Source organism: Bufo gargarizans, chromosome 7 (genome assembly GCF_014858855.1).
Source record: "Bufo gargarizans isolate SCDJY-AF-19 chromosome 7, ASM1485885v1, whole genome shotgun sequence".
Lineage (NCBI taxonomy): Eukaryota > Metazoa > Chordata > Amphibia > Anura > Bufonidae > Bufo > Bufo gargarizans.
Genome location: NC_058086.1, coordinates 16,941,186 through 16,964,337, shown reverse-complemented (window position 1 = coordinate 16,964,337; position 23,152 = coordinate 16,941,186). Strand labels below are relative to the sequence as shown.

At 42.0% G+C, this 23,152-nt stretch overlaps 1 protein-coding gene across 2 annotated transcripts in view; it reads right to left on the bottom strand.

Annotated features, from left to right (window-relative positions):
• TMPRSS6 (transmembrane serine protease 6) overlaps positions 1–23,152 on the bottom strand; it is a 121,924-nt gene that overhangs the window by 80,350 nt on the left and 18,422 nt on the right. The window contains exons 2-7 of one of the 2 annotated variants that reach the window (XM_044301487.1): positions 21,056–21,176; positions 19,514–19,653; positions 15,717–15,784; positions 10,143–10,324; positions 6,589–6,630; positions 3,264–3,468 (exon numbers count right to left, since the gene is read on the bottom strand). In XM_044301487.1, the coding sequence (XP_044157422.1) occupies positions 3,264–3,468; positions 6,589–6,630; positions 10,143–10,324; positions 15,717–15,784; positions 19,514–19,653; positions 21,056–21,176 (758 nt within the window). The remainder of the gene's footprint in view (positions 1–3,263; positions 3,469–6,588; positions 6,631–10,142; positions 10,325–15,716; positions 15,785–19,513; positions 19,654–21,055; positions 21,177–23,152) is intronic. The other variant, XM_044301488.1, reaches the window with a different exon arrangement.

Genomic DNA, 23,152 nt, shown 5'->3' with positions numbered 1-23,152 from the left:
AATAAACACAAGACAAGATAATATATCTTTATAGCTCTCTGTGTTATCTTTTTTCAAAAGCCTTTGGTAATAATAAGAAAAAAAACATTAGCGTGTTGTTTTTTTTCAAATCTTCTGTATGTATTAATGGTATTATTATTTAGGTATAGATATATTATGATGGTGGTTGTGTTAACTTTCACACACCACTGCTACAATAAAAATTAGATGTATTTTTTATAATTTTATCTATTTCATTTAATGTTTGTGTGTGTCGTTAAAAGATATCGACAGTATTTCCCATAACAGTGTCCTCTTCAGCACCCCGCCCCTTTAACAGTGAACTCCACAGTCCCCCACCCCTTAACATTGACTCCCCACAGTGCCCCACCTTCACAGCAGCCGCCCCTTTATTAGTGAGTTTCACAGCACCCTACTCCCTTGACAGTAACCTCCTCAGTAGCCTTCCCCTTAACAGTGACCTCCAGAGTACCCTGCTGCCTTAACAGTGACCTCAGAGTACCATGCTGCCTTAACAGTGACCTCCACAGCAGTTGCCCCTTTAATAGTGGCCCCTGCCCCCTTAACAGTGACCATAACAGTGTCCGCCCCTTTAACAGTGACCGCCACAGTGGCCTGCCCCCTTAACAGTAACATCCACAGTGAATGCCTCTTTAACTGTTACCTCCACAGTGCCCGCCCCTTTAACAGTGACCTCCACAGCGCCCTGCGCCTTAAATGCTAGGGCTACAAGTGTCGTACGACATTTTGTCTCAACAATTTTTATAATGATAGGCTACGGTGTCGCACTGTGACATGTGACATGTGACATACTGCGACACGACAGTTGCAAAAAATCCATCCAAGATGGATTTTTCTGTGACTATCGCACCATAGACTATCATTATAAAAATTGTTGCGCGACATTGGTGCGACATTAATGTCGTGCGACACATGTAGCAGTTTAGTTGTGCCCTATGTGTCGTGCGACTTATTGTCGTGTAGCCCTAGCCTAAAGCTGACCTACAGCAGTGAAGAAAAATGGCCGGATTGTTATGGAAACCTGGAGTAAAACTGTGTGTATTGGCTGATAAGGGACATGTGACTTTGTGTGTGGCAGTTGGGATATAAAGAGAAAGACTTGCAGGCTTGTATTGGCTAATGCAGGTCATTTTTGGGGAATATCTCAGTAATGGTATGTCCTAGAGAGCTGAGACCCGGTCTAAAACCTTCCCGGACACCCGATGTACCTGTGTTCCAAATATGGTGAAGATCGGTCCAGTCATTTGGTCGTGCATAAAGAACAGACAGACGTTGGGACAGACAGAAACTCATTGTGTTCCGGCATGTTACCTCCACAGTATTCTTTCCCAGATAGTAAGTGATATGTGTACGCAATATGCGTGTAGCAAAAACAGTTGGAGCATACAAACTCCATGCAGCTGCTGTGTAGGGGAGTATGACCCCCACAAGATTTCTTTCCAGGTAGCAAGGGATGTGTATACCAAGTTTCGTTGAAATCGATGGTTGCGTTTTTTGAGTGATCGCGGAACATACATACACACACATATATATGTCCTTCTTTACATATATATATATATATAAAATAAATAAATAATAATAATAATAATAAAAAAATTAAATTGATAGAAGAAGATAGATTAGCAGCTGCTTTGTTAGAACACCTTTTATGTATTATGTAAACATTCTGCTTAGGCTACTTTCACACTAGCGTTTTTCTTTTCCGGCATAGAGTTCCGTCACAGGGGATCTATACCGGAAAAGAACTGATCAGGCATATCCCCATGCATTCTGAATGGAGAGTAATCCGTTCAGTTTGCATCAGGATGTCTTCAGTTCAGTCGCTTTGACTGATCAGGCAAAAGAGAAAACCGTAGCATGCTACGGTTTTTTCTCCGGCGAAAAAAACTGAAGACATGCCTGAACGCCGGATCCGGCATTTTTTCCCATAGGAATGTATTAGCGCCGGATCCGGCATTCAGAATACCGGAATGCCGGATCCGTCGTTCCGGCATGCGCATGCGCAGATCGGTAAAAATGCGAAAAATGTACAAGATGGATCCGTCGGTCCGCATGACAAGCGGAGAGACGGATCCGTCCTTGCAATGCATTTGTGAGACGGATCCGCATCCGGATCCGTCTCACAAATGCTTTCAGGCAGCAGCAGATCGGCGGATCCGGCGGCCAGTTCCGACGACGGAACTGCCCGCCGGATCACACTGCCGCAAGTGTGAAAGTAGCCTTATTCCCTGAGAGTACTGAAAAGCTCTAATAATCAGTTGCTCTCTGTTGGCAACATTATTTATTATTAGTATGATAGTTTGTTACACTGTTCAACTCACTTTCTAGATATCACAGCTGCCAATTTAATACTCGTTCCCTGCCCAATTTGAGCTAGCTTTTTCAAAAAAAATCTATTTCCTAAATATCCTCCATTATGATTCTCAATTCAATTTTGCAAAATTAGATTAAGGGGGACGCCGGCAGGTCAGCCCTCTTGTTTCACAACACTAATGCTTTTGTATTTAAAAAAGAGATCAGAGCTCTCCCTACATGTTTCACCGCATATGTGGCGTCTCCAGGACCCCCACCCAACAGCTGTTTCTAAAGGCACTGGCACTCCAGTGAGCGCCGCTGCCTGCTTCTTGCTCACCAAGCACAGCGCCGTACATTGTATAGCGGCTGTGCTTGGTATTGCAGCTCGCCCCATTCACTTCATCTAGGCCTTTTGACGGATGAACGCGTTGTCACTGGCCTAGGAAAAGCTGAGAGAAGGCCGTTCTCACAGGAGCGCCAGTGCCTTCTCAAACAGGGAACGGCGGGGTCCCTGGTATAGGACCCCCACCGATCAGATAATGATGGCCTATCCAGAGAATAGGTCATCCGTATTAAAATGTCAGAAAACCCCTTTAATATCTTGATTACACACATTCCCCTTCAAAGCTCCACTGTAATACATTGCCAGGGCTGCTGCGCTCATGCACAAAACGGAGACGACCTTCTCAGTGTGAGCCCAGCAGTCCCGATAAAGGATTACATGTACTACCCATGTGCTCCTGCAGTTTATAGTGTCGGATGTAGATGACGGATTCCCTTAAAGTATCCAGAGAATACATGTGATTACCTTTGTAGCCATGAAGTCATGTCACCTGTATCAGCTGTTGCCACTTATTACTAATTTGATTTGCGGTAATCTACTAAATCATATACAGCACCCAGGACATAATCAACTATTATACAGCTCTGTGAATAGAAAGACTTACGAAGTGATGATGTGAGTGTCAAGTGGGGCGGCTGCATCGTACATGGCCAGACGATCCCTGCAATCAGAACGTGTCCACTTGAGACGCAGTCGCAGCAAGTGACCCGGAGGACCCTGGATATGCCATACACAGGTAGGAGACGTATAATCAGGCCCTGATAAGCGGATTTCTTGGCCAGCCCGAACATTGCTGTATCTATAACAGGCTGCAGAATATAGACAAGTAATCATGCAAAAAACATATAAGAAAAAGAAAACTAAGTCAGTATATAATAGTATACAAGTCAACAGTATAATAACCAACATATCATTAACACTGAATGGTTTGTGAAAATGGCATTGCAGGCAGTTATGTGTCTAATGAAAGCAAAGTTGTAGCTGGGCTTTGCTTTATCCAGGGCAAAGCTTCAGTTCAATTCCCTGGCCCTGTATCTAAGTACCATGGCCAAGGTAAAGGGGCTCATTGGCACCCCCATGGCACCGAGCACCTGGGCACATGCCCCACCAAACCACCCGTAGCTATCCTTTTGGAGTAAAGGTCAATCACAGATATTTAGTACCCCCCATTCATAACACAGGATTAATTATCCATTGTCATACCCAACATGGCTGGGTCAGAGTATTACAATCATACATATGGTGGTGTACAAGTTTCTGTATCTCATTGTTCCCAAGAATATTGTTTTTGTAAAAAAACAAAAAAAAAGCAGCCAAATCATTTCATGAAATAAATTAATAAACAATTAGAACAAATTAAATTCAAATTATAGTAAAAAGGACAAATGCAAGTAGAAAGGGGGAACGTGGGTCCGGTATGGATACTGCCTAAATGTACAGGGGTCCAACCTATTTACATTTGTATGCAGACAGGGGCGGATTAGCCATAGACTCTACAGAGAAATTTCCCGATGGGCCGATGCCCAGGGGGCTGCCTCAGCCCTCCTCATGGCCGCCACCCAGGTAAGTAATGATCTGTTGCTCCCAGAGTTAATTAACGATGGGCACATCAAGTAGTGACACCTTGCCGGGGATCACAGGTGCCCTCCTGATTCCTGAATTCGACTGTATGGCCATATTGAGTTGCCTGGAGTAGGAGGACAGAATTAGATATTTTGTGCTGCTGGGGCATTGTTTTGTGCTGCACTGTGGCTTTTGCTGCTGCCGGGGCATTTTACTGTGTTAGGCCTCATGCACATGACCGTTTCGTTTTTTGAGGTGAGCAATCTGCGGATCCGCAAAAAACGGAAGTCGCCTGTGTTAAGAACGGAACGGGCCGCCCATTGTAGACATGCCTATTCTTGTCCACAAAACGGACAAGAATAGGACATGCTATATTTTTTTTGCGGGGCCTCGGAATGGTGCAACGGATACGGACAGCACACAGAGTGCTGTCCGCATCTTTTGCGGCCCCATTGAAGTGAATGGGTCCGCACCCGAGCTGCAAATACTGCTCGGATGCGGACCCGAAAAACGGTCGTGTGAATGAGGCCTTACACTGAGATATTTGGCTATTCTGGGGCGGTATTTTGTGCTGCAATATGGTATTGCTTGCCCCATCTACTTGTGTTAGCCCTGCCGTCTGTCAATTTGGACCCACCTACACCATAAGGGCCACTAATAGTTTTTTTTTTCCAGGGCCACTTTAAGTTCCCAGTCCGCCCCTGTACGCAGATGTAAATAGCAGCGTATGCGTCTTAGGCGTCAACATTAGATATTTTTTGCTCTACTGCAATAATTGTTACGGTGGGTTTGCATAATTGTTCTGCTGTACTCTTGGTCTGAACATTGGGCATGTTTCCTGAGGTGTGGTTTATGGTAACCTGCCCACTGACTCCAACAACCAAATGTGTGTCAGAAGGTGTCCTTCTCTCACATGTTTGGCCAGTATATATCAGTATACCATAGAAACATAGAATGTGTTGGCAGATAAGAACCATTTGGCCCATCTAGTCTGCCCAATATACTGAATACTATGAATAGCCCCTGGCCCTATCTTATATGAAGGATGGCCTTATGCCTATCCCATGCATGCTTAAACTCCTCCACTGTATTTGCAGCTACCACTTCTGCAGGAAGGCTATTCCATGCATCCACTACTCTCTCAGTAAAGTAATACTTCCTGATATTACTTTTAAACCTTTGCCCCTCTAATTTAAAACGATGTCCTCTTGTAGCAGTTTTTCTTCTTTTAAATATTCTCTCCGCTTTTACCTTGTTGATTCCCTTTATGTATTTAAAAGTTTCTATCATATCCCCTCTGTCTCGTCTTTCTTCCAAGCTATACATGTTAAGGTCCTTTAATCTTTCCTGGTAAGTTTTATCCTGCAATCCATGTACTAGTTTAGTAGCTCTTCTCTGAACTCTCTCCAATGTATCAATATCCTTCTGGAGATATGGCCTCCAGTACTGCGCACAATACTCCAAATGAGGTCTCACTAGTGCTCGGTAGAGCGGCATGAGCACCTCCCTCTTTCTACTGGTAATGCCTCTCCCTATACACCCAAGCATTCTGCTAGCATTTCCTGCTGCTCTATGACATTGTCTTATTGTACTGAAAAGCTAGAACACTTGTATAGGAATCTTGCAGTCAATGGCAGACATTAACAGCTGTACAGACTAAGGCCTCATGCACACCACCGTGTCCGTATTTTGGTCCACACACAAGAGATCCGCAAAATACAGATACCTTCCTTGTGCGTTCGACATTTTTCTTACTCCCATCACTAGAAAGAACTATTCTTATCCACAATACGGACACAAATAGGACATGTTCTATAATTTGAAGAACGGCCACTCGGATCCACAAAAAGTACGGATGCGTGCATGACCCAACAGAAATGAATGGGTAAGCATGCTATCCACAAAAAATATGGATAGCGCACGGATGCCATACAGTTGTATGCATTTGGTCGCCCCTAGAAGCTAAAGAGGCACTCCATTAATAATGGGAGATCAGAGTCAATATATTCGCTTATTACTGTAATTATACTGTTGTCCCTGTGTATTCATTGTGCAAAAGTACAAGAGACCATTGAAATGCTTTTATTGCCCTGATACCATGCTTCTTCCATAGTTTTCTTATCAGGCAGTCCTAATATAGTGTCTTCTAGTAGGCATTGTATTTGGCGGCTTGTCTGCTTAGATGTGAAAGTGGTTATAGTGGTTTTGAATGGAAATGTGACAGTCTGTGACAGCAGCTCTGATGAAAAGAATCATTTCCGAGCACCAAGTGGCAGAGAATTTGTGATTATTTTTTTTGCAATTTATCATTTTATTTTGATTTATGAAAACCTGATGAAAGCAGCGGATGAGGCGAACTACCCTACCAGTGCTGGAGGAGAAGAGCTGCTTGTTCTGTATGGTGCCCTCTGAAAACATAATTCAATGGACATTAAAGAAAAACAAGCATATAAAATCAAGTGAAAGGAATGCAAAGAAATGAAATGCGGACACATATCCTATAAGAAAGTGTAATACTCAAAGACAACAAACAGAATGCTGCACGTCAGGGAAGATTGTAAAATACATGTTTTTGTAAAGTGGTGAAAATGGTGAAGCCAGAATATTTGGTGGTGATTGGTCACTTTTCTCCTCCTTAACCACCTCATGGCTGGAGAACTTCACATGCATGTTTGCATAAAAAAATGGCTCACACTGTTAATACATTTGCACAATTCAAACCCCCATTTCAGAGCTGTCCTTGCTTTCTTCATCAATTCATGTTTGACCATCTAAGGCCTCCTGCACACAAACGTGTGCTGCCCGTTCCCGTATTGCGGACCGCATTTGCGGATCCGCAATACCCGGGCACAGCTCCGTGTGCATTCCGCATCACGGATGCGGACCCATTCACTTCAATGGGTCCGCAAATCCGGAGATGCGGAACGGAAACACAGAACGGAACCCTACGGAAGCACTACAGAGTGCTTCCGTGGGGTTTCGGCCCGTACTTCCGTTCCGCAAAAAGATAGAACATGTCCTATCTTTTTGCGGAACGGCCAGATCGCGGACCCATTCAAGTGAATGGGTCCGCGATCCACTACGGCTGCCCCACGGTCGGTGTTCGTGCATTGTGGCCCGCAGAACGGCAACAGGTAGAATATGTTCGTATGCAGGAGGCCTAAAAGTCCCTTTACACACAGGTTTGTTTCTGGTGGTTTATTTTGGACAAAAAAAGTTCCTTAAAAATGCCTGACTTGACAGTATTTTTGTTGCATTTTTTTGAACAGTCTTTGTCCATATAGTGTGTTTTAGCACCTGTTGTTTTTTACAACTGTTTTGCATGCTTAGCAATTTCTTTTTACATTTTTACGTGAAAGTGGCATTTTGTATTGAGCAGTGTGGGGAAAAAAAGCACTGGTTAATATTTCCTATGTACTTCCTAAACTGTGAAAAACAAAAGCTGCAAAACCTATTTTCTGTGCTTCAAGACTAGTTTTGGGCACAGCCGTGTGAATGCACCTTAAGACCCAATTCACACATGTCTTTGGTCCACATCCAATCTGCAATTTTTGCAGATAGGATTCGGACCCATTCATTTCAATTGGTCCGCAAAAATTGTGTGCTGTCCGCATCCGTATGTCCGTTCCGCAAAAAAGATAGAACATTTCCTACAGTTGTCTGTTTTGCGGACAAGGATAGGCATTGTTACAATGGAGCCACAAAAAAAAATGATGGAACACTGATGTCACATGGACATCATCCGTAATTTTGCGGATCACAAAATATATACGGTTGTGTGAATGGACCCTAAGGTCTCATGCACATAACTGTGGTTTGGGTCCGTATCTAAGCCGTATTTTTTGCGGGTTGGATGCCGACCCATTCACTTCAATGGGCTAGCAAAAGAGGCGGACAGCACTCCGTTCCGTGGCCCTACAAAAAAACAATAGAAGATGTCCTATTCTTGTCCATATCACGGACAAGGATAGGACTGCTCAATTGTGGGCCAGACGTTTCATTTTGCAAAATGCGGAACGCACACGGCCGCGGTATCCATGTTTTGCAGAACCCCCAATTTGCGGACCTCAAAGCAGACACAGACGTGTGCATGAGGCCTATGTCTGAGGTCCTTGGAACAGAACCTGAGTCTGCTCCGTACAGTATAAAACAAAGTTTTATGTGAATTGACTTCTGATGAAACATCCAAAGTCGATTCGCTCATTCCTAGTCCGAAATAATGTAATGATCAGTAATTTGAACTGTTTATTTTATGACTGTCATTATTTTGTTTATTTTATGACTGTCATTATTTTGTTTATTTTATGACTGTTTCATGCCTTGCTATTTGTGCTATTTGTCTATTGTAGAAATGCAAAACTTCAATAAAAATAAAAAATACAAATCATGCTATTTATTGACTCACCCATTTTTAAGACAATTTTCAAAACTTTTATAGAAGGTGCAAAAAGTGTCTAAAAATATTATAAATTAGATCGAGCTGTGTACATCACTTTTTTGGCAAAAAATATGTGGCAGACTTTTAGTTAGTTTGCTTAGTAAATATCCCCCTTATTCTGTCACTCTATTACCTAACCCAGTATTATGCAACCTGTGGCGGGGAAACAGTGCGTATATGTCCTGTTATTTTTTACAGCATATGCAGTTTATGGAAAAACTTTTTTTTTCTCTGCACTAGATTGCCCCTTTAAACATTTCTGAGCAAAATGATAACACTGGACAAGAATAGGAGAACTCTTTACCTGCCCCTACACATTTAGGCAAGAATATTTTAGGGGTTTCCTTGTGGTAATATTAAAGGGGATCTGTCAGCAGATTTGTACCTATGACACCGGCTGACCTGTTACATGTGCACTTGGCAGCTGAAGGCATCTGTGTTGGACCCATGTTCATATGTGACCACATTGCTGAGAAAAATGTTGTTTTAATATATGCAAATGAGCTTCTAGGAGCAATGGGGGTGTTGACATTACTCCTAGAGGCTCTGCTCTCTCTGCAACTGCTGCACCCTCTCCACTATGATTGTCAGGGCCAGACAGTGTAAATGTGATCACACAGCCCTATCAATCAAAGTGGAAAGGGTGCGGAATTGCAGAGAGAGCAGAGCCTCTAGGTGTAATGGCAACACCCCTATTGCTCCTAGAGGCTCATTTGAATATATTAAAAGATTATTTTTTCTCAGCAATGCGGGCACATATGAACATGGGACCAACACAGATGCCTTCAGCCAGTGCCATAGGTACAAATCTGCTGACAGATGCCCTTTAATATATGCTTATGAGCCCCTAGGAGCATTGCCATTACACCTAAAGGCTCTGCTCTCTCTGCAACTGCTGCACCCTCTCCACTTTGATTGACAGAGCCAGGCAGTGTAAAAGTCATCATGCCTGGTCCTGATTTCTCCTAAAGTCAATCAAAGTACAGAGGGCAAGGCAGTTGCAGAGAGAGCAGAGCCTCTAGGAGTAATGGCAACGCCCCCGTTGCTCCTAGAGCCTAATTTGCACATATTAAAACTTTTCCCAATGCCGACACATATGAACATGGGACTAACACAGATGCCTTCAGCTGCCAAGTGCACATGTAACAGGTCAGCCGGGTACAAATCTGCTGACAAAGGGATTGTGTCATAAACTACTTTTCATTCTGTATTTTCATCAATTACTCTAGCTCCCATTCCTCCTTGGATAGCTTTTATTTTTTTCAAATTCACCTCAATTGCAGTTTTCTCTTATCTCCCATGCTTGAATCCTTCTTCCTGGTTTGTCATTGGACTTACTTCCACCAGAAACACCCTATCCAATAAAAGCCTTCACAAATACAGTGTAAAAGTGTCATGGTTGAAAAACAGTAGGTCCTGCTATGATCTGTGGTGGTTGGCAATATAATATAATACAATATAATATATGCATAATTCACTTACCTAATATATCCACTGAGCTTGGATCCACATGGTATTGATCATATATGTAGGTCCCTGTGCGGTTACGCTTGGATTGCAGGACACGAGTCAGCGCTGCCTTCACCGAGTTCACAGTAACATCTTTGCTGTGAGAATTAGGTACATCTAGGATGACCCAAAAGAAAACCTTCAAGCTGCCCTCTCTAAAGAAAAAAAAAAGGAAAATATGAGGCACTGACCATCACAAACTAGACATATACCATGTTATAACAGCAGCATAGGGACAAGCTTTCTAAAGAAAACCAAGTCTGGCAAATATATCCCTCCAAGCTTAGCCTATGGCACAGAGGTCAATAAAAAGATCACCTACACAAGCAACACTGTGAATAAGGGCTCATGCACACGGCCGTGCCGTTTTTTGCGGTCTGCAAATTGCAGATCCGCAAAAAACGGATGCCGCCCGTGTGCCTTCCGCAATTTGCGGAATGGAACAGGATGCCTATTATAGAGATGCCTATTCTTGTCCGCAAGAATTTTGATAAATTTTGCTGGGTCACGGAACCATTCCGTATACGGAATCAAAATATGGTCCATATACGGAATGCAAAATACTGTTGTGTGCATGAGCCCTTACAAAAACTAGGGTTTTTCCACAGCTTACACTCTATAAGCAGGTGGACCATGCAGCATGGGTCAGTTGATGCTGCTGTCACCACAAGACATTTGAGAAGCTCTGACAGATGCCTTTCAGAACCTCCTCCTTGAGCTTCCTTTGTTTTGCTTTCAGTTCCTCATCTCGTTAGCCTCTCTCAGCTGTCATGTAGTTGTACTGATTGCTTACCTTTAAATCCCTCCACATAGTGCATCAGTTTGCGGTTTATATTACTTCCTGGAGTGTGTGTGCATGCTGATCCTACTTCCCAGTCTTCTACAAGATAAGTGTTGTGCATTCATTTGTGTTTTTCTGTTTGCTGGATCCCAGGTGACCCTGACTCCCTCTGTGTCTAGTGTAGGGAGCCGGTGGTCGTGTCCCCTCACTATTATAGGGTGTTCAGGTGTCATCTACCATTGGGATTTTTGCATAGGCTGAGCAGTCAGGGAGAGTGCCAGGTCTGATGCAGGGGTCACCCTTTTTGTTCCTTAGTTTTGGATCCAGTGAGTCATATATTCATTTTGTGTTGTCTTGTTTCCTGTACACCTTCCGTGACATTATAAACCGCCAAAACCGTCTCAAGCATGGATCCGGTTTCACTTTTGACTGAACGCTTCCAGGGTCTTTCATTGGAGGTAGCAGATCTCCGTAAGACTCTTTCTCAGTTTCAAGTGACCGGTTCAGCTTGCGTTCATGGAGTTTGTTCTGAGCCTAAGATCTCGCTCCCGGATACGTTCTCCGGGGGTAGTGAGAATTTTGTGCGTTTTAGAGAGGCTTGCAAACTCCATTTTCGCCTTCTTCCCCATTCCTCTGGTGATGAGGAATGGAGGGTGGGGATCATTATATCGCTGCTATGGGGTAACGCTCAGTCGTGGGCCTTTTCGCTGCCGGTGGGGGCACGGCCCCTCTGTTCAGTGGATGAATTCTTTTTAGCCCTGGGTCAGATATATGATGATCCGGATCGTATTGCTTTGGCTGAGTCTAGACTACGTCTGTTATGCCAGGGTAAACAATCCGCAGAGATATACTGTTTAGAATTTCGGAGATGGGCAGCTGATACTGGTTGGAATGATGCTGCACTCCGAAGTCAATTTTGCCATGGTCTTTCAGAGGGATTGAAAGATGCATTTGCCTTTCATGAGTGGCCTACCTCCTTGGACTCTGCCATGTCTCGGGCCGTTCGTATTGACAGGCGTCTTAGAGAGAGAGGAGAGATCACTCCTTCCTGTCATACTCAATCCCAGGACAGTGCAGTGGTCTCATTCAGTGCGCAGGGGTCTCAGTCGCTGTCAACCCCTTCTGAGCAGGAGCCCATGCAGCTGGGGTTGATTGCCTCTGACAATAGAAGATTCAGCCCACATGGGAAGGTTTGTTTTTGTTGTGGAGGTATAAATCATTTGGTAAATGTTTGTCCCTCTAGGAGATTCAGGCAGTTTTTTGGAAGTAATAAAGAAACAAAAAGGAAAAAATCCTTTAAAAATGTTCCATCTGTTAACATTGGCAGGGTTGAGGCGGAAATTGAAGGTTTTCCGTTTGCTTGTAGTTCCCGTTTTGTCCTGCCTGCCAGGGTGGCGCTAGAGAGCAAGAACATTTTTTGTGAGATTTTTGTAGATAGTGGAGCAGCTGTCAATCTCATTGATAATCATTTTGCGATAACTCATGGTTTCCAGGTATGCACTTTGGGAAAGGATATTCCTGTTTTTGCTATTGATTCCGCTCCACTTTCTCAGAAATCATTAAAGGGCATAGTTCACAATATCCGTTTAATTGTGAGTGATGCTCATGTTGAGGATGTGTCATGTTTCGTCCTTAGCGGATTGCCTACTCCTCTAGTGTTGGGGCTACCCTGGCTCACTAAACATAACCCCACCATTGATTGGCAAGCGAGGCAAATAAATGGTTGGCGTGACTTTTGCAGAGAGAATTGCCTTACGACTTCTGTTTCTGAGGTTTCTACTAAGATTGTACCATCTTTTCTCTCTGAATTTTCGGATGTCTTCTCTGAGAGTGGAGTTCAGGATTTGCCCCCGCACAGGGAGTACGATTGCCCTATTAATCTCATCCCAGGCGCCAAGCTGCCTAAATCTCGTTTATACAATCTCTCCCAACCTGAAAGGGTCGCTATGCATGCTTATATCTCTGAGAGTCTGAGAAAAGGACACATACGACCCTCGAAGTCACCTGTTGCTGCTGGTTTTTTCTTTGTTAAGAAAAAAGATGATTCTTTAAGACCTTGTCTGGATTTCAGGGAGCTGAACAGTATCACAATTCGTGACCCTTATCCGCTTCCTCTGATCCCGGACCTGTTTAACCAGATTGTTGGGGCTAAAGTTTTTTCCAAATTAGATCTAAGAGGGGCATGCAACCTGGTCAGGGTCAGAGAAGGAGACGAATGGAAGACGGCCTTCAATACCCCCGAGGGCCATTTTGAGAATTTGGTTATGCCTTTTGGTTTGATGAATGCTCCAGCCGTTTTTCAGCATTTTGTGAACAGCATTTTTTATCATTTAATGGGGAAATTTGTATTAGTGTATTTGGATGACATTTTGATTTTTTCTCCTGATTTCAAAACTCATAAGGAACACTTACGTCAGGTCTTGCTCATCCTGCGGGAGAATAAATTGTACGCGAAACTGGAAAAATGTGTGTTTGCGGCTCCAGAAATTCAATTTCTGGGGTTTCTTCTCTCCGCTTCTGGTTTTTGCATGGACCCCGAGTAGGTCTGCGCTGTGCTTGAGTGAGAAGGTCCGCGCTGTGCTTGAGTGGGAGCTTCCTGAGAATCAGAAGGCGCTGATGCGTTTTTTGGGCTTTGCCAATTATTACAGGAAGTTTATTTTGAATTATTCCTCTGTTGTTAAACCACTCACTGATATGACTAGAAAGGGGGTAGATTTTTCTTCCTGGTCGGTAGAGGCGCGTAAGGCCTTTTCTAATATCAAGGAGAGTTTTGCTTCCGCTCCCATCTTGGTACAACCTGAAATTTCTCTACCCTTCATAGTTGAGGTTGATGCTTCTGAGGTGGGTGTGGGTGCGGTCTTGTCTCAAGGTTCCTCTCCTGCCAAATGGCGACCGTGTGCCTTTTACTCGAAGAAACTCTCCTCCGCAGAGAGAAATTACAATGTGGGAGATAGGGAGTTGTTGGCCATCAAGTTGGCTTTTGAGGAATGGTGCCATTGGCTAGAGGGAGCCAGACACCCTATTACCGTGTTTACTGACCATAAAAATCTGGCCTACTTGGAGTCAGCCAAGCGTCTGAACCTGAGACAGGCCAAATGGTCTTTGTTCTTTTCAAGGTTTAATTTTGTTCCGCCCTGGGGTTAAGAATGTGAAGGCAGATGCCCTGTCACGTTGTTTTCCGGGAGGTGGAAATTTTGAAGACCCGGGTCCCATTTTGGCTGAAGGTGTGGTGGTCTCTGCTCTTTTTCCTGAATTGGAGGCAGAGGTGCAGGTAGCCCAGTCAGAGGCTCCTGATCTTTGTCCTCCTGGGAGGTTGTTTGTGCCTCTCGCTTTAAGACACAAGATTTTTAAGGAACACCACGATACGGTCCTTGCTGGGCACCCAGGGGCAAGAGCCACTGTGGATCTCATCGCTCAGAGATTCTGGTGGCCAGCGCTTCGTAAGTCGGTTGAGGGTTTTGTGGCAGCCTGCGAGACCTGCGCTCGTGCCAAAGTCCCTCATTCACGGCCATCAGGTCTTCTCCTTCCCTTACCCATTCCTTCCCGTCCTTGAACACATTTGTCCATGGACTTACTTACGGACCTGCCTCGTTCCTCGGGGAAGACTGTGATTCTGGTGGTGGTGGACCGTTTTAACAAAATGGTGCATTTCATCCCTTTTCCTGGCTTGCCCAATGCTAAGACGCTGGCGCAGGCATTTATTGATCACATTGTCAAATTGCATGGTATTCCTTCAGACATAGTTTTTTCTTTTGACAGTATAAGGCAACGTTCCTATGACATTGACTATGGCTAGGCTAATATGTGTATTTTACGAATATTCATAATATTGCTCTAACTTCGTCTTTTAGAATATTACGAATATTCTAAAAGACGAAGTTAGAGCAATATTATGAATATTCGTAAAATACACATATAGATTGTAATTTAGCTAATATAGTGCTATAATCATATTTTTTTTTTTGTCTAATTTTTTTTGCCTCTTCTGAACTTCAGTTTTGGAAAATATATACACTATTAAAAAAATTACTATAGCACTATATTAGCTAAATTGCAGTCTATATGTATATTTTACGAATTTTCGTAATATTGCTCTAACTTCGTCTTTTAGAATATTACGAATATTCTAAAAGACGAAGTTAGAGCAATATTACGAATATTCGTAAAAAATACATATAGACTGTAATTTATGTGTACTGTTATTCCACTTTGGCATCCTGCTCCCCGACAAGCGTCCCCGTAACCATGGGAACGCCTGTGCGTTAGAATATACCATCGGATCTGAGCTTTCACGATCTCAGGGAAAACTCAGATCCGATGGTATTTTTTAAAACACAGGCGTTCCCATGTTGACGGGGACGCTTGTCGGGGAGGAGTATGCGAACAACTGTACAGATAGGAAAAAAATAATGTCAAAATTCTAAATAACGAATATATTCACTATATTGCTATGTATTCATTTTTTAGAATATTGGTCATTTTATTTTCCATATGAAAACATGATTCCCCCCTGCTTAAGTTGCTTGTGGGCCAATGGCTTATTGACCCACAAGCAAGAAGAAATCATATTTTCAGATGAAAAAAAAACAAAAAAACGAATATTCGATTTCGCGAATATATAGAACTATATTTGAAATATTCGCAAAATCTCGAATTTACGATATTCAAGAAAAAAATTCGCAATTTGAATATTCGCGCTCAACACTAGTAACTACACCATCCTGCAACAGCACTTTAGTATGCCCAAATAGCCACCTAAATCTCACCCAAAAGCATAGACTGTGCTGGAGTTGTGATATGCAGCCAGTTCTGAAGCCAAGACAAGAGCAGTAACCTAAAGATGTAGAATAGAGTGTTAAGAGTACAAAGCATTAGAAATATAAGGCAGAAGACAGCTAAGAGAACCTGAGCTCTTCCAAATAAATAACCAGATATATAACTTATAGTATCGAGCTTATGGGGGTAGTACCAGAAGTATATTAACCCCTTCACTACCGAGCCACTTTCCACGTTAAGGCTAGGTCTACACGGCCACATTTGTTGCGCGACATTTTGTTGCACCAATTTTGCGCAACAATTTTTATAATGGCAGTCTATGGTGTCGCACTGCAACATGCAACATGCTGCGAGTGCGACGCAACAGTTGCAGAAAATCCATTCGAGATTATAAAAATTGTTGCTCGACATTGGTGCAACAAAATGTTGCGCTACAAATGTTGCAGTGTAGTTGTGCCCTATCTGTCGTGCGACTTATTGTCGCGCGACAAATGTCGTTGTGTAGACCTAGCCTTAATCCCAGGCTGATTTTTGCAAATTTGACATGCGTCATTTTATGTGCTAATAACTTTGAAACGCTTTTACTTATCCAAGCTGTTCTGAGACTGTTTTCTCGTGACACGTTGCACTTCATGATAGTGGTAAATTTGAGTCGATATATTTCACCTTTATTTATAAAAGAATCCCAAATTTTCAAAAATTTTCAAAAATTCACAATTTTCTAAATTAGAATTTCTCTATTTTTAAGACAGATAGCAATACCTCACAAAATAGTTATCAATGAACATTCCCCATATGTCTGCTTTATTTTGGCATAATTTTGTAAATGTAATTTTATTTCTTTAGAACATTAGAAGGCATAGAATTGTAAAAACAATTTTTCAACTAAATTTACAAAACCAATTTTTAAGCACCAATTCAGTTATAAAATGATTTTGAGGGGCCTTTGTAATAGAAACCACCCATAAATGACCCCATTTTAGAAACTACAGCCCTCAAATTATTCAAAACTGATGTTACAAACTTTGTTAAACTTTGAGATGTTTCAAAACAATTTAAGGAAAATGGAGGTGAAATTTAAAATTTTCTTTTTTTTGGTAGATTTTTTATGTTAATCAATTTTTTTTGCAACACAGCAAGGGTTAACAGCAAAATAAACCTCAATATACATTACTCTAATTCTGTAGTTTACAGAAATACCCAATATGTGGCGGTAAACTGCTCTATGTGCACGTTCCAGTGGTCAAAAGGAAAGGAGCGCCATATGGATTTTGGAGGCAGATTTTGCTAGAATGGTTTTTAGGCACCATTTTGTATTTGAAGAGACCCTGATCTACCACTACAGTGGAAACCCTCAAAAAGTGACCCCATTTTGGAAACTACACCCCTTAAAGAATATATTAAGGGGGTACTGCGCACTTTGACCCCCTAAGCATTTTACGGAATTTGGAAATACTTGGCTGTAAAAATTAAAAGTTTCATTTCTTCCAATAAAATGTTGCTTTAGCCTCATATTTTTCATTTTCAATAGGGGTAACAGGAAAAAAAGCACCCCATAATTTGTTACCCATTCTCTCCTAAATACAGCAACACCCCATATGTGGTAGTGAACTGCTGTAGGGACACATGGCCGGATTCAGAACGGAAGGAGCTCCATATGGCATTTGAAGCAGATTTTGATGGATTGGTTTAAGGGTGCCATTGGTTTTTATTTTTTGAGTGATTGTCTTATGTGGGGTTTCATTTTTTGTGGGATGAGGTGACATTTTCATTGGTACCATTTTGGGGTACATAAGACTTTTTGATCACTTGGTATTACACTTTTTGTAAGGAAAGGTGACAAAAAATTTCTGTTTTGGCTAAGTTAAAAAAAAATTTTTTTTTCAGCATTCACCTGAGGGGGCATCTTATGTGATATTTGTAGAGCAGGTTGTTACGGACGCGACAATATCAAATGTGTCTATTATTTTTACTTTTACACAGGGAAATCCTTTTTGAACAGAATAAAATCTTGTTTTTGTGTTGCCCTTTTCTGAGAGCCATATTTTTTGCAATTCTCTTAGGAAGGGGCTCATTTTTTGTGGGATGAGATGATGGTTTGATTGGTACCATTTTGGAGTACATAAGACTTTTTGATCGCATGGTGTTACACTTTTTTGTGAATCAAAGGTGAGAAAAAAATGGCAGTTTTTTTTTTTACAGCATTCACCTGGGGGGGCATTTCATGTAATATTTTTAAAGAGCAGGTTGTTACGGATGTGGAAATAACCAATGTGTGTATTATTTTTGTTAAGTTTTATACAGTGAAAGCTTTTCTAAACAGAATAAAATCTTGTTTTTGTATTACCATTGATAGCCATATTTTTTTTTGGGGGGAGGGGGCGATTGTCTTAGGAGGGGCTAATTTTTTGCAGGATGAGATGACGGTTTAATTGGTCTCATTTTTGGGTACATGAGATTTTTTGATCACTTGGTGTTCAATTTTTTGTCACCTTGCCTCACAAAAAGTGTCTGTTTTGGCATAGTTTTAAAAAAATGGGGAAATCTCATGTGATATTTTTATAGAGCAGGTTGTTACGGATGCGGCGATACCCAATATGTGTATTACGTTTTACACAGTGAAAGCCTTTTTGAACAGAATAAAATCTTGTTTTTGTGTTGCCATTTTCTGAGAGCCATATTTTTAAAATATTTTTGGCAATTCTCTTAGGAAGGGGCTCATTTTTTGCGGGATGAGATGACGGTTTGATTGGTACCATTTTCTGAGAGCCATACTTTTTTACACAATGGGTAACATTTATCGTACCCCTACTCCGGGTTTCTGTCATCAAAAAGTCACAATTTAGGCACATGCCACGCTTGTGCAAAATTTTTCAACTGTTTGTGAGCTTTGCTCCCTGCTGGCCACTTTCTCAAAAAGTTGGTAAAGTGGGAAGTGTGCAGTATGGGGCTGGGCCTAGTCAGCCCCACACATTTATTATAATTTATGTCAGGAAACTGACCGTATACCTAAAATCCACCACAACTCCCTTGCTGAGGTAGATTTCAGTTCTGGTGCACATGCCTAAACAAATGTGCTGCAATTATTTTAGAGGTGTGTTTTCCAGGATTTGATATTGAGGACGTATCTTCAGGATAGGTCATCACTATAAGATCGGTGGTGATACGACTCCTGAAACCACGCTGCTGCCCTCCATTAGTCAGTTGTTTGAAGAGGCTTTGGCACTCTAGTGCTGTGGTTCCTGTTTCATTCAGTGCTAGTTCCTGCTGGGAACAGCTGATCGATGGGGATCAGAGGTGTCTGGCTCCACTGGCTGGATATTGATGACCTATCTTGAAAAACCCTTTAATGGCTCTTTCACATGAGCATGTCCCTTGTGGGAATCACGCTCCAAGTGAGAGAGGGATCGTGCAGTCTGGACTACAGAAGCGCATGGCAATATCATGATTGATAATGCTGTGTGCCTCTGCATGACCTTTCTGTAACAGAATCATACTGACAGCTTTATGTCAGTATGATTCCGTTACAGAAAAGTCAGAGGAACACAGCATTGTCAATCATGATAATATCGTGTGCTTCTGTAGTCCAGACCGCACAATCCCTCTCTCACTTGGAGCGTGATTCCCGCAAGGGGCATGCTCGTGTGAAAGAGCCCTAATGCCTATAACCGTGTCTAGGGAATAACAATTTTGAAGGTGTCATTCATGTACAGTATAAGAAGAAAAATGATGGTTTCTTTCATCACATGCTCTGTGAGTCCATAAAGGAACCAGGAGAAAACTATACCAGTTTATTCAGCTGAGCGGCTTCCCTTTTGAATATATTGCTCTCAGGGTGCATGAGGTCCCGGGTAAGTTCATGGCTCACAATTCGCAGGTTGCAGGCAAATATTTTATTGGTTGTGAGTTCTGGTTTGAAATCCACCTCTGTTATGCAGTAAGAAAGAGAAATCACATTTTGATAATATAATCATGCATTTATAGTGTAGGACACAAGTTAGAAAAGCCTAAAGTTTGCTTTAATTGCATTTAATTAAAAATTTTGCATAGCCACTGAATTATTCAAAAAAATGTATCTGTATAGCGCCACCTGCTGTTAGTTTTTTTCCTAATTTCTCTGTCCACTTCAATGAGATGGTCACACATGCTCAGTTCTATCTTTTAACTGTCACCTGTTGCATTTACTGTTCGGTGCTGTGGCAGTTAGGGTGCAGTTCTGACATCTATTTAGAATGCAGTTTTCTATTGTAGGAAGCTGAAATTAATTAAATCAGTCCCAAAGTGCTAAACTGGCTAAATTGAAAACTGCATCCTGAATGTATGTCACAAGTGCATTGTGTGCGAGCACCCTTAGGCTAGGTCTACATGACGACATGTCGCGCGACAATAAGTCACAACTACACTGCAACATTTGTCACACGACTTTTTGTCGCATCAATGTCACGTGACAATTTTTATAATGATAGTCTATGGTGTTGCACTGCGACATGCGACATGCTGCGACTGCAACGCAACAGTCGCTTAAAAATCCATCTCAAATGGATTCTTTGCGACTGTCTAGTCGCAGCATGACGCATGTCGCAGTGCAACACCATAGACTATCATAAAAATTGTTGTGCGACATTGGTGCAACAAAATGTCGCACGACAAATGTCGTCGTGTAGACCTAGCCTCACAGAGAGAGAGAGCTGCAGCAAAAGGGGAAGACTCTGTGAGAAACAGAAAGCTCCCTGAGAAAAGACATGCCCCTAACCTGTCAGAAAATCTATCAGAGCAACGAATTGGAAATCTATGTGAAGCACAGAGCGGGTTTTGTTCGGACAAAAATTGCTGCTTGCATTGGTTTTTATCCGGCTGAAACCTGACACTCATGTCAAAGAGTGCCTGGATCCCTGCCAGATCTTATTATAGTTAATGGGGTGACAGTGAACGTCAGTATCAGGGTAGGCTGGATCTGGGGAACTGTGGGGTGCTGTTCTCTCCCGGAACAGGCTGCTGGATCCATTATATGGAGGTATGAGCCTACCCTTAGGACAGACAGGGTGGTCATTTTGCTGGAACATGAATAATAAGGTTATTATAAGTATAAAAGTAGATATATTGTATTATGCTTAATAAAAATATAAAAAAGACCTCTATAAAGGTATAACATTAAGTTGATTGTGATACTAAATACAAAAATGCTAGTTTCTCCTTAATTTGTGAAGTCAGCACCGACAGATGGCGATGTATACGAATGAGCTAAAATAGCTGGACTTACACTAATGGAACAGTAATTTAACAAGCCTATTGTTCTGTAGATGGTAATTTCGATGACAGATATAGCTACCTAAAAGGAACCATGTCATTCCAGCTGCGGCAATCACAATCACAATCATCCAGACAGGAGCAAATCTCAGCCAGTCCCGGGATCTCCATGAACTCTGAGACTCTACCAGAGACACCGAATCCTGGAAGAAAGAAACAAAACGGAATAGGGCACAAAAAAAGCATTTAACCTAAAACCCCCCAAAATGTAATTGACGTGAATTTGTCATTTAAACGTCTGTGCAAAATATTTTTTTTAGAGGACTATCACTGATTTATAGTTCATATACATTAAAGACTGTAACTTAGTTGCCTAACTACCATGTCATTGAAACCATGAAACATAAAACATACATAGATATATGGCAGAATATGAAATAATTATAACAAACCATCAGGGTCCAAAACACCTTGGTCTCAATTGACTAATGTCAATGCATCTACTGTAGACAGTGTTGTAAACCGCGACACAATTGGGCACCTTTTAGCACCATCATTGTGCCACAGTCTGATGTAAAATTGTGTCTTAAACCAAAGTAACCATTAGTTGGTGTGGAGTTAGGGTACTTTCACACTTGCGGCAGAGGATTCCGGCAGGCATTATATGGATTCCGGCAGGCATTATATGGCTCTGCGCTGTCCAATCGCAGCGCAGAACTCAGAGCCAGGGAGAAAAAAAAACTGCCTCGCTCTGAGCTCTGATTGGACAGCGCTGCTGTCAGGGAGAAGGAGAGACACTGGCGTCTTCTCCTCCTTGCTCTAAATGTTGAGAAATTACCGGGGGCCACAGCGGGCAAACGGAGCGGCGCCCAGGAATAATAGTAAGTGCACTTAGATCCCTGGGCGCCGCTCTATGTAGCCTGCTACTTAGTTCATATTCTTTGGACCCATGAAAGGTCCTCTTTAAGTTACTTAAGCAGGGAGGAATCATGACTTCAGATGGAAAAAAATAACGAATATTCTCAGAAAAAAACAAATATATAGACAATATAGCTAATATAGTGCTATATTCGTTTTTCGGAATATTCGTAATATTCTAAAACAAGAATATAAAGCAATATAGCGAATAGTCGAAAAAAAAAAACAATATAGAGCAATAAATTCTATAGTGCTATATATTTGTTTTTGACCCACGCCAGTATTGATCGCGGAATATTCGCATATTACGCAATCATTACCTTACCGATTTTTCGAGTAAATTTTTTTTTGAATATAATGAATATTCGAATTCGCGAATATTCGACAAATATTCTACAAAATATTCGCGAAATATCGCGAATTCGAATATGACCCCTGCCGCTCATCACTAGTCAACTATAGCAGTGTTCCTCAACTCCAGTCCTCAGGGCCCACCTGCCAGTCATGATTTGGGAATATCCCACAGAATGAATACCTGTGGTAAGTCCTCATGAATTGACACTAATTATTTCATCTGCTCAATACTAAGGAAATCCTGAAAACATGACCAGCTGGTGGTCCCTGAGGACTGGAGTTGAGGAACATTGAACTATAGGATTAGTAAATCTGGGCCCTTGAGTGCAATCAGCAACTACTGATACTTTTCTTGCTTAGATGCCCTAATATCGCAGAGCAGAGTGACCCTGGTTTTGAACTTGGCCCTGATGCATCCGGTTAAACAAGTGCCTCGATATGGTTCCTCCCGAGTAAGGATTCATCAGGTGACTTTCAAGAGGGATATTCATACATCATACATGATAACAAGTCCGACAACCTACGGTCAGATAAACATTAAATGTTATGCCAACAAAGATAAAGTGGGTAACTATCACCTAGTTCATGGTGGAGCCACTCAGACTACTTTCACATCTGCATTTTTGCTGGATCCGCCATGGATCAGCAAAAACGCTTTCATTAGGATAGTACAACCGTCTGCATCCATTATGAATGGATCTGGTTGTATTATATCTATTGTATTATCTCTTGTCTAGTGGTTGTTACACTGATTTGTATCACGTATTGGGCACTAAAACCAAGGTAAGACAATGGGTGCCGGATCCGATTTCTTTTGTGTCTGAGAAAACGGATCCGGCACAATTAACTTACATTATGTTTCATGCCAAATCCGTCTTGTTCTCATGTGCTTTCCGTTCAGTTTTGT